At 58.5% G+C, this 12377-nt stretch overlaps 1 protein-coding gene across 1 annotated transcript in view; it reads right to left on the bottom strand.

Moving 5' to 3' along the window:
• Positions 1 to 1944: 1944 nt before the first annotated feature.
• Positions 1945 to 12377, bottom strand: part of LOC104287625 (sacsin-like) — a 23453-nt gene continuing 13020 nt past the window's right edge. Inside the window, exons 6-9 of the mRNA XM_009886349.1 lie at positions 12156 to 12370; positions 11840 to 11928; positions 10572 to 11191; positions 1945 to 10512 (exon numbers count right to left, since the gene is read on the bottom strand). Of these exons, the coding sequence (XP_009884651.1) occupies positions 1945 to 10512; positions 10572 to 11191; positions 11840 to 11928; positions 12156 to 12370 (9492 nt within the window). The remainder of the gene's footprint in view (positions 10513 to 10571; positions 11192 to 11839; positions 11929 to 12155; positions 12371 to 12377) is intronic.

Genomic DNA, 12377 nt, shown 5'->3' with positions numbered 1-12377 from the left:
AGGCAGGCCGTCAGTGCCCCAAGGAGAGACAAGTAAGATGATGTGCAGGAAGCAAAGCCTAGCTTCCGCCACTTACTCACAAAACCCATTGTCCAGCTGCGGTTGGGGCTATTTTTTACAGATGGGAGAGATCTTTTGAGGAATAGGCTCCATCTCTTCCAGTCTCCCCACCTACACCCCATGCTGTGCATGCATACCCATCATGAAGCCGGACTGTGCAAAGACATGCATGCAGCATGCGCTGTCGTGGTTTGGCCTCAGCTGCCAACAAAGAACCACCTGGCCACTTGTGGGAAGGACCCACGCTGGGGCAGTTAGTGCAGGACTGTGTCCCATGGGAGGGGACCCCATGCTGGAGCTGGGAACAACCTGAGGAGGCAGGAGTGGCAGAGACCAAGTGTTATGAGTTGACCCCAACCCACATTCCCCAGCCCACTGTGCTGCTCAGGGGAGCAGGTAGAAGAGTCAGGAGTGAAGTTGAGCCTGGGAAGAAGGGAGGGGTGGGGGGAAGGTCTGTTTAGGTTTGTTCTTATTTCTCATTATCCTACTCTGTTTAATTGACAATAAATTAATTTCCCCAAGTCATGTCTGTTTTGTCTGTGACAGTAATTGGTGAGTGATTTCCCTGTCCATATCATGACCCAGGAGATTTTCATCATATTTTCTCCCCTGTCCTGTCAAAGTGGGGGAGTTGATAGAGTGGCTTGGTGAGCACCTCGTGGCTAGGTCAACCCACCACAGTCCTCTAAATCCCTTCATTGCCTCCACACACCCCCAGTCACCCATGACCTCTCCATGTCCCCTGAGCACACTGTTAGTGAAGGGTCTACCAGCACCGCAACGTTTATTATTGTACTTTATTTCCCCTGCTCTCAAGGAATGCCAATGGCCATGACTTTCAGTGGCCTGGGTTGCCTACCTCGCCCCAATCCCCTCCTACCTTTGTCCAGCCCTGCTGCAGGGCTGGACAGGTTGCAATTGCCTGTGACAAGTCGATGGTGAGTCCATGACAGGTCCATGGTGCGTGTCTGGTGGGTCCGTGCTAGTCCCATGGCTCAGCTGCCAGTGCTTTCTCTGCGGGGATATCTTCACATTCTGCCCACATGGTCCTGCAGCCTCCCCAGCACGCCTTGCACCTCCTTCAGTACGTCCTCCTCATCCACACTGTCAAAGGCCTCACTGGGGATGATGGGGAAGGGGTGGTAGGTTGGGTACTGTGTGGCCTCTCCAGCCATGCCACAGCCATGCAACCACTTCACCTTCTCTGCCAGTCCTCTCAGCTTTGGCTCCACCGCCTCCAGCCATTGGGCCAACCCCACCAGCTCCACTGGAGCCTCAAAGGCCTCATCATGGCAAAGTATGGCAGCCACCAGTGCCTTCTCCAGGGCCTGGTGCACCTTGAAGAGGACCCAGTTGGGACAGCAGCACCTGATGTCATTGTGGGCTGCCTGCAGGTCACTCTTGGCCTGCCGCAGCCACCGCTGGGCCTCTGGGATGGATGGAGTCAGGGTTGTGGCCTCCTCATTGCACAACCAGGAGCCATGGCCTTCCTGTCCCTGGCAGTGGTGCTGGGTGGCTCTCTCAGGGTTGTGGTGGGGGTACAGGTCCCGCAACACCTTTGGCCTCTTGACAGCACACAGCTGCCCCAAGGTTGCCTGGCTGTGATCCACAATGCTGTTCACCTCTGGTATCAGGCTGAGCCAATCCTTCCATGGTTTGCCCTTTGCCACAGCCTCCTCCTGCAGCCTCTTCTTCAGCTCTGACTCCAGTTCCGGTGCCATGCCATGACCTCCTCTGGCTTAGGTGCAGCACCTACCAGTGGCACATCATTCTCCTCCAGAACAAAGACCACGTCCTGTGGCTCCTGGCAGACCAGCATTTCACGCAGCACTGACAAGGCAGGTGCCTCCAGCTGTCCCCCCAGCATGATATTGATCTCCTGCGCTAGCGTCTCCACAATCCTCGCTGAGCACCACCAGCCAGGCACACATGGATGACCCGTGACTGGGAGCTGCCCTCCACCTTTGCACCACAGTGGACCAGCACAGTGCAGATGTTCTCGCAGCACTGCACTTTCAGCTGCTCCCCTGCAAAGCCACCAACCCCATCCATTCTTGTCACAGACCTGTGACTCTGCCACCGGAGCAGGGCCTCCAGCCCCATCCTAAACCAGGATGATACCAGGAGGGTCTGCAGACGCCTCTGTCCAGGGCAGTGAGAACCATAGTGACATGGTTGCAGACTGCCCTCCTCCAGCTGCTGCTTTGTCACCTGTGAGAGTGCCTGCGGCCGCAGGTGCTGTGGTAGCCTTTGCAGCAGCCACCAGGCATTACACCCTGTCTCCGGCAGTTCAGCCATAAACACAAAGGTCTTCTCCAAGGCCCTAGAGGTACTTGAGGACACGCAGTCATTGAAGTACAGCCTGTGGGATGGCTCTAGGCGGTCAGCAGTGCTCAGCAAGTACAGCTTAGCCACAGTGGAGAGATCAGGGGTCTCCGGTGCATGCCGCAGCAGCTGGAAGAAGTACCGTGTGGCCAGCAGGACTGTCTTCTTCTGGATAGTACTGAGGGTCCCACTGACATGGCTCTCCTGGTGGATTTGGGCCAGGACATAGCTGTAGTGAGTCAGTGTGGGGTGCAGGACCACCCCAATGTGTTGCAGGAGGTCTCCATAGGCAGCTATGCTGGGGTCAAGTTTGAGGAGATAGGGGTAAAAGTCAGTGTCGTCCGGGAGTGATATCACCACTTGCCGTGGCATCGTCATTTTCCCTGACTTGGCCAGCACCACAGGCAGCTCAGCGAGGCGCCCTGCATCCACCTCCTTCAGATGGGCCTGCAAGAAGTTGTACACCTTCTGGAGCACTCTGGCTCGTGTGTTCACCTGCTGTTGCGTCTGGCAGGCTGCCCTGCACACCTGCTCCAGGTTTGCCACCACCAGGGCGGTGGGTATTTCTACAAGGACTCCTGCGGCCTTCAGGATGTTCTCCCTGAGTGCCAAGGACTTCGGCAGGATGGTGGCTGTTGTCCACACAAGCTCAGCCACATCTTCTTGGCAGTGATAAATGCTGCCCTTCAGGGCCACGGGCTTAGTGCAGGATGCAAAAGGGGGGTGGAGTTTCATCAAGTCTCGGGGGATGTTCAGTGGAGGCAGGAAGTGGATTGAGGCAATTTTCCTCAGGAAATCCTCTGACAAGGGAGGTGTGCCATCCAAGAGGGTGCGCAGCATCTCCTGCTGTCGCACCAGCAGATCTTCAGTGTGGCACCTAGCCTGACTGGCTTCATGCTCTATCTCCAGGGCCAATGCCACAAAATCCTCTACTGAGAGGCTGGTGCGGACACCTGTCTCAAGCAGGAAGTCCATAGCAGCTTTGTGCTTGTAACGTAGCTCCACAAAGAAAGACTCAGGCACAAAGCGGTGTTGGAGCTTCAGAGTACGGAAGGAGAGCGTGTCTTTGTAGAAGTAGGAGGCCAGGCGCAGAACACCATTGGCATCGCGTATAAAGGCCACAGTCTTAAAAGCTGACACCGCATGTTCTGTGAATTTATCGTCATGGGTGGTTTGCAGGGCAAAGAACAAGTGCAGAGCTTCTGTACGCTCTTGCGCTGTGAGCTGAGACAGCCGGGGCAGCACCACAGTCTTGAAGAGCTGCCGTTCATCTGTGAGCTCCCACTTCAAATCATTGGCCAGGTCCTGGTGGATCTTGTCTGCTGTGAGCAGCAACATGCCCTCCTCCAGGCTGTACAGGGCTTTTGCACCCTGGGGCAGTTCTGGGCAACAGCTTCTGAGCAACAGCACCTTCTGGTAGGATGCCACAGCTACATAGTCCCCACCATACTTCCGGAAGAGAGGCAGGAGCCGGAGCTGATCCGCTGCCAATGAATCCAGTTTTCCCTGCACAAAGTGCAGCAGGCAAGTCACGTCCTGCTCTTTTAAGTCCTTCCAGTGGAGAAGAGCTCTGGTGCCTGCCAGTTGGGCCAGCACAGCCCTGGGCTCTGTGGCCTGCAGTGACCTTGCCTTCAGACAGTGGTTGGCAAAGCGAAAAGGCAGCAGGGACTTCTGGAGCACAGGGATGCCCAGTTTGTGCAGCACCTTGGTCACATCCGTCTCACACTGGAAAAGAACTTTGGGGAGGAAGGATAGTGGCAGTTGGGACTTCGAGCCTGTCTTACCATCCTGAACAGGCAGCACTGCCATATGCTGGAGATGATCCACAAATGACTTCATGTTCTGCTCCAAATCCTCTTTGGTCTTTGCGTCTCTGCAGACCACAGTGCTGAAGAACTTCCAGAGGTCCGTGAGCCACTTCTCCCCCTCTGTGTCCCAGTTCAGCTGACCCAGTGCCTCCTCGATGAGTGGTTTGGCCTCCAGGAGGCTAAGCTTCTTCACAAAGGAAGGATGGTACAAATTAATTAACTTGTGGGCAAAGCGGTTGCAGTGGCGGGGGAAGAGGTGGGCAAAGGAGTTGTCGAAGACTGGGTGGTGGATGCTGAGGGCATTCAGGCAGCCATCTTGCGTGGCCAGCAAGGGCAGGCCTTCCAGTTCTTCCTTGGCTACATCTGCAGGCTGCAGGCACTGTTTCAGCAGGGCAGAGCTGCTCTTTGGGGTCTCCAGGGGTGTCTCAGCCAGCATGCAAGGCACGGGGAGTGCCAGGGCCTTGAGGAAGCACCGGAGAGAGGCTGGCTGAAAGGCTACAGCCTTCACCTGGGCTGCAATGAACTCGTCATAGATCTCCTGCAGGTTGTCGAATGCTGGCACCAGGTTCATATTCAGGCGCTGCAGCACCTCCTGGAGATCTGACTCAGGGTTCACCATGAGGAAGTATGGCTCTGTTAGCACATCCCCTCCACCTGGAGATGCCCAGGTCATTGTCACCGTGCTGCCAGGGGGCTTCATGTGGTACACGGGCACCAGGGGCAAGCGTGCATGACTGAGATGCCTATAGATATGCCTCACCATGTCCTGAAAGGTAGGTGTCACAGCACCCTTTGTCACAGCAGGGAAGAACTGGAGATAGTGAAAGGTCAGGTGTTTCTGGCAGTCCTTCAGGCACTTGAACTGGAGCCCTTCAGGCCCCAGGGCTTTCCACTGCTTGGTGAGAAAGGTACAGTATAGTGGAGCCACTAAGTGCCGGAGCAAGAAGCAATTCCAGGCTGCCTCTGGGCTGCCTCTGTCCTGGCGGAGATTGCGTCTGGCTGCATCCACAGAGAAGTTGGCATTGATGTGTACAGGCAGCCCTGTGATCAGTGGCAGTGGAAGGGTGCAGAAAGCTTTGCCCATGACTTTGCCTAAGCCCAATGGCTTCAGGCGGCCAGCTACAGCCCCATAAGGCAGCCGCCCACGCACCGGAGAATACTCAGCCCCCTCCTGAACCCCAATTTGGGAGATCACCCTCCACATGGTGCTGGCCCTGGCCTTGCTGTTTTTGATTGTCATGATATAGGAGACAGAGGTGGTGCTGTTCCCACCCGTGGCTTGGCTCAATCTCGCTTGAAAATCCTGTCTTAGCGCTGCATCACCATCTGTCAGCTCTGTGGCCACCCGCAGCTTCTCCAACAGCTGCTTCCCATCTGGAGGGATCTCAGAGAAGACCACAGTGCGGAGGTGCCGGAGGAAGAGCACCAAGTCCTCACCGCTCTCGGCCAGTACTGTCTCTATGTCCCTGATGTCTTGGTCCCGCACGACCATGACAGACACCCTGGAGATGGCAGCCCCAGTTGCAGTGCGGAGGGGCAGCCGGAAAAGGACACCCTGGTTCAGCTTGAAAAGGGAGGGTAGGAAGGTGCCATAAATGTCTGGAAAGTTCTTCTTGAATTCAGGGTTGACAGCAAACATCCCACCAGGCCTCTCAGTTGTGGCTGTGGGCACGTAGTATTGATGGGGATCAAAGACACACAGGGCACTGTCTCCAGTAAGGAAGGCCGGGCAGTCAGTAAAGTGGAAGACAGTGCTGAAGCCAAGGCCATATTTGCCTGTGACATCCTGCCGGCCTTGCTTGCCACCAACCCCCAGACACTGAATGCCTTCAATGTCCTGCTGCTGGAAGGGGCTGTCGCTGTAGATGCAGAGGGCAGGGCCCTGCAGGACGTTCCAATTCTCGCTGAAAGTGGTACACACTGGGTGCTGCCGTCGGTCCCACACAAAGTGCACAAGCCGTGCACCAGCGTCATCTGCATTCTGGAGCAACTCTGTCACCATATCACGAGCAGATGCTGGGTACTCAGCCAAGATGTTCTTCAGACGTGTAGGCAGGTCTTCATGGGCACCAAATGGCTGTGCCCAGAAGCTGAAATCTGCAGTGGGGAGTTGGATCCTCTCCACTGCCCGGTGACGTGTGGTAGGCACCCCACAGCGCAGGGCTGTCACTCGGGACAGCTTTTCATGGCACAGCAGGACATCTCTGTCCATTGGCATCCATGCTGTATCATTGAAGTGGAGCTTGTCCCGTGGACGCAAAATGCCCTCCTGGTCAGGTAGAAAGAGTTGCTGGGTCTGGTAGGCATTTGGCTCTTTGTCATCTGCCATCAAGCCACAAGACACCAGCCGCAAGGCCAGAGCCAGCTCTGCAGCAGGCAGCGGCACTCCGGCATGCATCTTTGCCAGGCTGCAGAGCACTTGGGCATAATCATCCCAGCTGAATGTGTGGCGCAGCCCCACACACTCCCAGAGTTGTCTGTAGGGCCGGTACTGCTCTGGGAGCTGGTGAAGATATGGGCCAGCCTCAAATGACAACGTCTCAGCCACAGCCATAACTGGCATAAAGCGGGAGCCCACCAAGATGAAGGGTTCCCCTTGGGCCACTGCAGCAGCCACCTCATCCCTGATGGAGGGATCGCTCTGGAGCAGCTTGTTCAGATGTATGTAGCAGCACTGGGTGCTGTCCTGCAGGTTCTCCAAAGGGAGAGCATTGGAGCTACAGCTCAGTCCCTGCAGCTGCTTAAGGACTGTAGATGCTGGTATCTGCCGGTCCAGCCCCAAGAAGGATGCAACCTCCTTGGGGAGGCTGAAGTTTTTTCCCAGCATTTTGGGAGCCAAGATAGGGTGGATGAGTCCCACTAGGGGGGCTTTAAGGTGATGGTAGAGCTGGGCAGCTGGCAACAGCACTTGTTCACCTGTGGGCAACATACCAGGGAGGAAGGGCACGGTCTGGAAAGCTGCCTGCATGGTGTTGCTCACCCTCTTCTCCACTGCATCCTGAAGCAGCTCAAGGATGCAGGCAGCCCTCTGGCAGCCCTGGACACGGTCCTTGGTCCAGAGAACTTGCACTGTCTTTGCCCGCTCTAGCAGCTCTGGCAGGGCCATTGTGTCCTTAACCATGCCCAGCCTCTCTAGTTGGCTTAGTCTTTCTGGGGAAAGGAAGGAATCCCCGGTGGGGAAGCGTCCATCCTTAGGGTCATATAAAGAGGCAGTGCGGCCTCTGGGATGCACCAGGCAATTGATGAGTTGCAGGTGGCCATGAGGGGTGGCAGGAATGCAGGGCACTGTCTGCAACAATTTGTTCACATCATCACAGGACATATCCAACGCATGGAGAAGCAGCGCATCCCGGTCAACAACAGAGAGGTCTTCCAAGTTGGGAAGCACAAGCTCGCAGTAAAAGCGGGGCCAGTCATAGGTGCCAGCATCCGCTGCCTTCCCGAGACCCCTCCGCACCTGCTCTGGCAAGGACACAGCTAACAGGGGATAGGGCAGGATGGTGGCAAAGGCACGCTTCGCCACGGCACCCAGTGTGGGGTGTCTGATCACAGCCTGGTGCAGGAAGCGGGCATCCCGCAGTGAGCACCATGAGCAGCCATCAGAAAAGAGCCTGGGGCCATTCCTGGCTGCCACAGCCTGGTAGAAACCAGTCACAGCCTCCGTAAAGGGGTAACGGGCAGTGTTAATGTCCGGCCAGAAGACATGATACTCATAGCTCTCCAACTCACCCGCCTCATGCATGGTGCGGAGGTGGTCCAGCGCCCGGAGCCAGGCAACCGGCACAGCATTGCGGAGCAGCATCCGGTTCCACTCACCCCGCTCCGCTGTGTCCCACAGCCCCTTGCGGTTTGAGAGGATGCTGAAGGCCCCATGCACATGGATTGGCAGCCCTGAGGCAATAGGCATGGGAAGGTGGCAGAAGACTTGTCCCTCCTCGGCATCCAGATGCGGCACCCACTTGCCATCTGCAGTAAGGGCAAGGGGGAGGGCCACACCAGCCACAGGAGGCAGAGGATGGAGCCCTGCCTGTGTGTGCCGGTGAAACAGTTCCAGCAACTCCCCATCATCCTGACACACCAAAACTAGGTAGTGCCATGCGGTCTTGGATCTCTCCTCGCAGGCTGTGAGCTGCTCGATGGCTGCCCAGCTCAGGGGGTCCCCTGGTGCCCCCAAGTCTCGGATTTCCTTTCGCCGCAGCATGGCCAGAGGCATGGTATCCTCCGCAGAGGTGGCCGTGTCTGGCAGCATCTCCAGGGACATCTCCCTCACCCTCCGCAGGAAGAGCAGCAGGAGCCGGTTAGAGCCAAGGAAGTTGGTGCCAAGGGACTGGATGCGCTCTGTACCAAAGGCCTCTGAGCAAATCTGTGATGTCACAGCTTCCTCTTCAGTGCGGAAAGGCAGGCGGAAAAGGCTCCCTGGAAAGGGTGCTGGCTCAGGCAGGCGGCACCCAAAGATACCATGGTAAGGCCAGAACTGCTCAGCAAAGGCACGGAGTATGCGTGGACGGTGGGAGAAGTCCAGGCGGATGCCAGGGCTGCCAGCCCTGGATATGTGCTTGCTCAAGTGGGTGCCATTGGGATCAAAGATGAGCAGCGTCTCCCCACTCAGCACTGCTGGCACATCTGTGACACGGTAGACAGAGCTGAAGCCCAGCCCAAAGCGCCCAATCCGGCCTGCCTGGCCCTCCTTTGTAGCAGCCCCAACCCGTGTGATGTTACGGAGGTCATCCTCCGTGAACAAAGCATTGTTGTAGGCCCAGAGGGCTGGGCCATGGCAGGCAGCCATGCCGGGGTCTAGCAGCCCAGAAGTAGCCTTTCTACAGCATCGGAGGTCCAGGAGGAAGCGGCACACAGTAGCTCCAGCATCCTCTGCGTTCTGGACAATCTCTGTGAAGAGGTCGCCCTCCTCGCCGTACTCCCGGAGGATGTTGCGAAGCCGTAAGGTGATGGGCTCTGAGGGGCCACAGGGTGTGAATGGTTCCAGCCCCAGCACGCGTGTACTGAGCAGTTCCGTGCCGAAGAATATGGCTGTGCTGGATGGCACTGCCTCGTGCACCACCTCCTGAACATTCTCCTCTGCCTCCGGCTCCATGTCCAGGTACACAGTAGAGGCAGCTGGGCGGAGGGCAAATCCCGAGCCCTCCGGGATCCTCACAGGAACTGGCACTGTGCCCTCGCCCTGGTGTCCCCGGCTCTTAAGCCATTTCAGGACAGCTACAGCCACCTGTAACTCTGCTGCAGAGCCAGCTCTGGAGCTGCGTGCATCTATGTCCTGCCCCAGGCTGCGCAGGGCTGCAACCGCCCTCTCCTCACTCACCCTCGCCTCCACTCCCCAGGCCCTGAAGAGGCAGCTGTAGGACAGAAAGTCAGGGGGCACCTGGGGCACCAGCATCCCCAGCTCCAGCTCCTCAGGATAGCCCAGCACAGCATCACATGGCAGGACAAACCCAGTCCCGGTCCACACCACAGCATCATCTGGGGCAGCCCCAAAGGTCTTCAAGTTTTCCTGCATGTGCCAGTAGATGGGTCGGAGTGCAGGACCTACCTCAGCCACGTCCCTGCGCCCTGCCAGCTCTCTCAGCTGCTCCCACACCCTTTCTGGCGGTGGAGTCTGGCTCAGTCCCAGTTTCTTCTCTGCCTCTGGCACAAAGGCATCAGTGAGGTGCATGGCAAGCCCCACCAGGGGCTGGTACTGGGTGGACCGTAGCTCCTTGGGGGGCAGGAAGGGTTGCCCAGGCTTTCCAGTGCACTTGGAACGAGGGACCCATGGTAGGGCCTGGAGTTGCCTGAGCTCTGCAGCGCTGAAGCCAGCCAGTGCCTTGGGGCAGTTGCAGACTTCGATCAGTGCCTGAGCCCTGCCCAGAGCCGCTGTGTCACCCTGACTCACGCTTGCTGCAGCCTCTAGGATGTCTGAAGGCAACAGGCACCCCTCACCGTGCCGCAAGCCCAGGGCTCTCAAGGCATGGAGGACAGGCGGACTGTGAAAGGCGGCAGGAGGAAAGCGCTCAGGGCCCAGCAGTGCCTGCAAGGTGCTCTCGCAGGGGTCGTAGAGGTCCCGTGGGCACCTGGGGCCATTGGGGGTATCCAGGAAGGCCAGCCTGCTGCAAGCCTGCTGGAGCAGAGGGCTCTGTGCAAAAAAGATGTCTCCGTTCTGCAGCACCCAGAGCAGCAGAGCCTGTGTCTCCGCCGTCCGCCCTGCATAGGCACCGCAGGCCACGGCTCTGACGGCCTCCAGCGCCATGTGGGCTGCACTGATGAGGGACCTCTGGAGCCTCTCCAGGAGCCGCCGGTCAGCTTCATCCCGGCACAGCAACATGGCCTTCGGCAGCACCACATCTCTGGGCATTTCCAGCTGTGGCTCCAGTGCTGGGGTGTCACCGCCAGCTCTGTGGGCTGTGGGGTGGCCAAGCAGGGCAGTGGGATGAAGAGGGGCAGAGCAGCCAGTGTGGCCCTGTCCTGCTCTGTCAGGGATGGGATGTCTGCCAGGTAGAGCCGGAGGGTGACCATATCCTCAGCAGGCAGTGTGGCCAGGCGGGAGGACACAACTGCTGCCTCCTGCCTGCCCAGGGCCCGCAAGGCATTGAGGGGGGATGGAGGCAGGACATAGTGGGACAGACAGCGGTGCCACGTGCCTGGCGGCACCACTGGGCAACCCAGGACCTCCAGGACAGAGGCCACTGCAGGTGGCAGGCACTGGTCCTCCCATGCCTGGAAGATAAGACTGGACTGAGGTTTCAGTGGAGCCAGACGGATGCTGGGGGCATCCAGTGGTGACAGAGGGATGAGCGGAAGCCCTTCCAGAGGGCCCAGGTCTTCAACGTGGTGGGCCAGGAATTGCCACAGGGCTGGGAACCAGGAGGCTGGGGGCTGGGAGGGACCTTCGGCCGGGTACCAGGTCAATGGGGTTGAAGACTGGGACGTCCAGGTCACGGGCAGAGCCAAGCGTAGGGTCTGGGCAGTCACGGCTGGGTCCAGCAGAATCAGGTTGGGGAAGAGACCTGTGTGTGGGAGGCAGAGGCTGAACGAGGAGTACATGGGACCTGGGACCTGGCAGGGGGACCCAGGATGTGGGGGAAAGAACCTGAGATCTGCAGGGGATGGGAGCCCCCCCCATTCTGGGGATGGAAGGACCTGGGCTCTGGAGGGACAGTGGATACCCAAAATAGGAGGAACAGGGGAACCCCAGATTGGTGGGGATAGAGAAGATCTGAGAGGGAAAGAAGTGTTAGGGGGACCAGTACTGGGGGGCACAGTGGTCCTCAGATGGGGAACACAGGGAGACACAGGATTTGAGGGAGCACAGAGGAGAGGGGGGAACGTGGGAAGAACAGCAAGGACGGGAGTCCCCAGAGACACAGGGAGATGCAGGATAGGAGAGGTGGCCCTGGGCTCAGACAATGTACCCCAGACTGGAGAGAGACAGTGAGACTTGGAATCCACAGTGGTGTTGACTGGATGGGGGGAGCCCAGCGAGGGGAGTCAGACAGGGACCAGGGACGCCAGGTGTGTACAGGGAGTATCAGCGTGGTACAAGGGACATTGGGGCTGCAGAGGAGCTCAAGGGTGTACAAGAGTGCCTCGGGCTGTTGGGCTTTAGAGGGAGATCGGGGGACCCAAAGATGGCCCTGTGACCTCCCATCTCTTACCCGCCTTGGCAATGCCTCGCAGGAGGCTGTCCAAGCCTGGCTCCAGGTCTGAGGGCAGGAAGGACCCGGCCAGGCCGGGCAGGAGCTCCCTGTGGGAACAAATGGAGGTGCTGGGGGACTAGAGGGGTAATGGGGGCAGGCAGCTTCCTGGACATCTCACTTGGTGAGACCAGGAAAGAGGAGGAGGACGGTGAGGTGCCCAACCAGGTTTGACCCTGGCCCTCCTTTCAGCTCAAGAGCAGGAGCTGTGCCCCGGGCAACCGGCTCACCTGCCCACTCCCACAGGGAATGGGGCTGCCTGGGGCCACAGACTCACCTGGGACAGTCGGACGTGTCCACGTAGACAATAGCTGATGCAGTCCCAAAGGCCACGAAGGTCCCATCGGCACGAGGCAGGAGGGGGAGACCCCGCAGCTCAGCATGGCACCCATCCGCGGCCACGTAGCGCAGCAGGGAGAGCCGATCGGCAGCTGGGAGGTCTGCAGCCCCATGGCGCCGCAGCACCTCCCGCACGTGGCTGGCCGTGGCCTCCTGCATG

This window comes from Charadrius vociferus, unplaced genomic scaffold (assembly GCF_000708025.1).
Source record: "Charadrius vociferus isolate BGI_N301 unplaced genomic scaffold, ASM70802v2 scaffold225, whole genome shotgun sequence".
NCBI classification, from domain to species: Eukaryota; Metazoa; Chordata; class Aves; order Charadriiformes; family Charadriidae; genus Charadrius; species Charadrius vociferus.
Note: the sequence above shows the minus strand (reverse complement) of the source record. Positions and strands in the feature narration are given on the sequence as shown.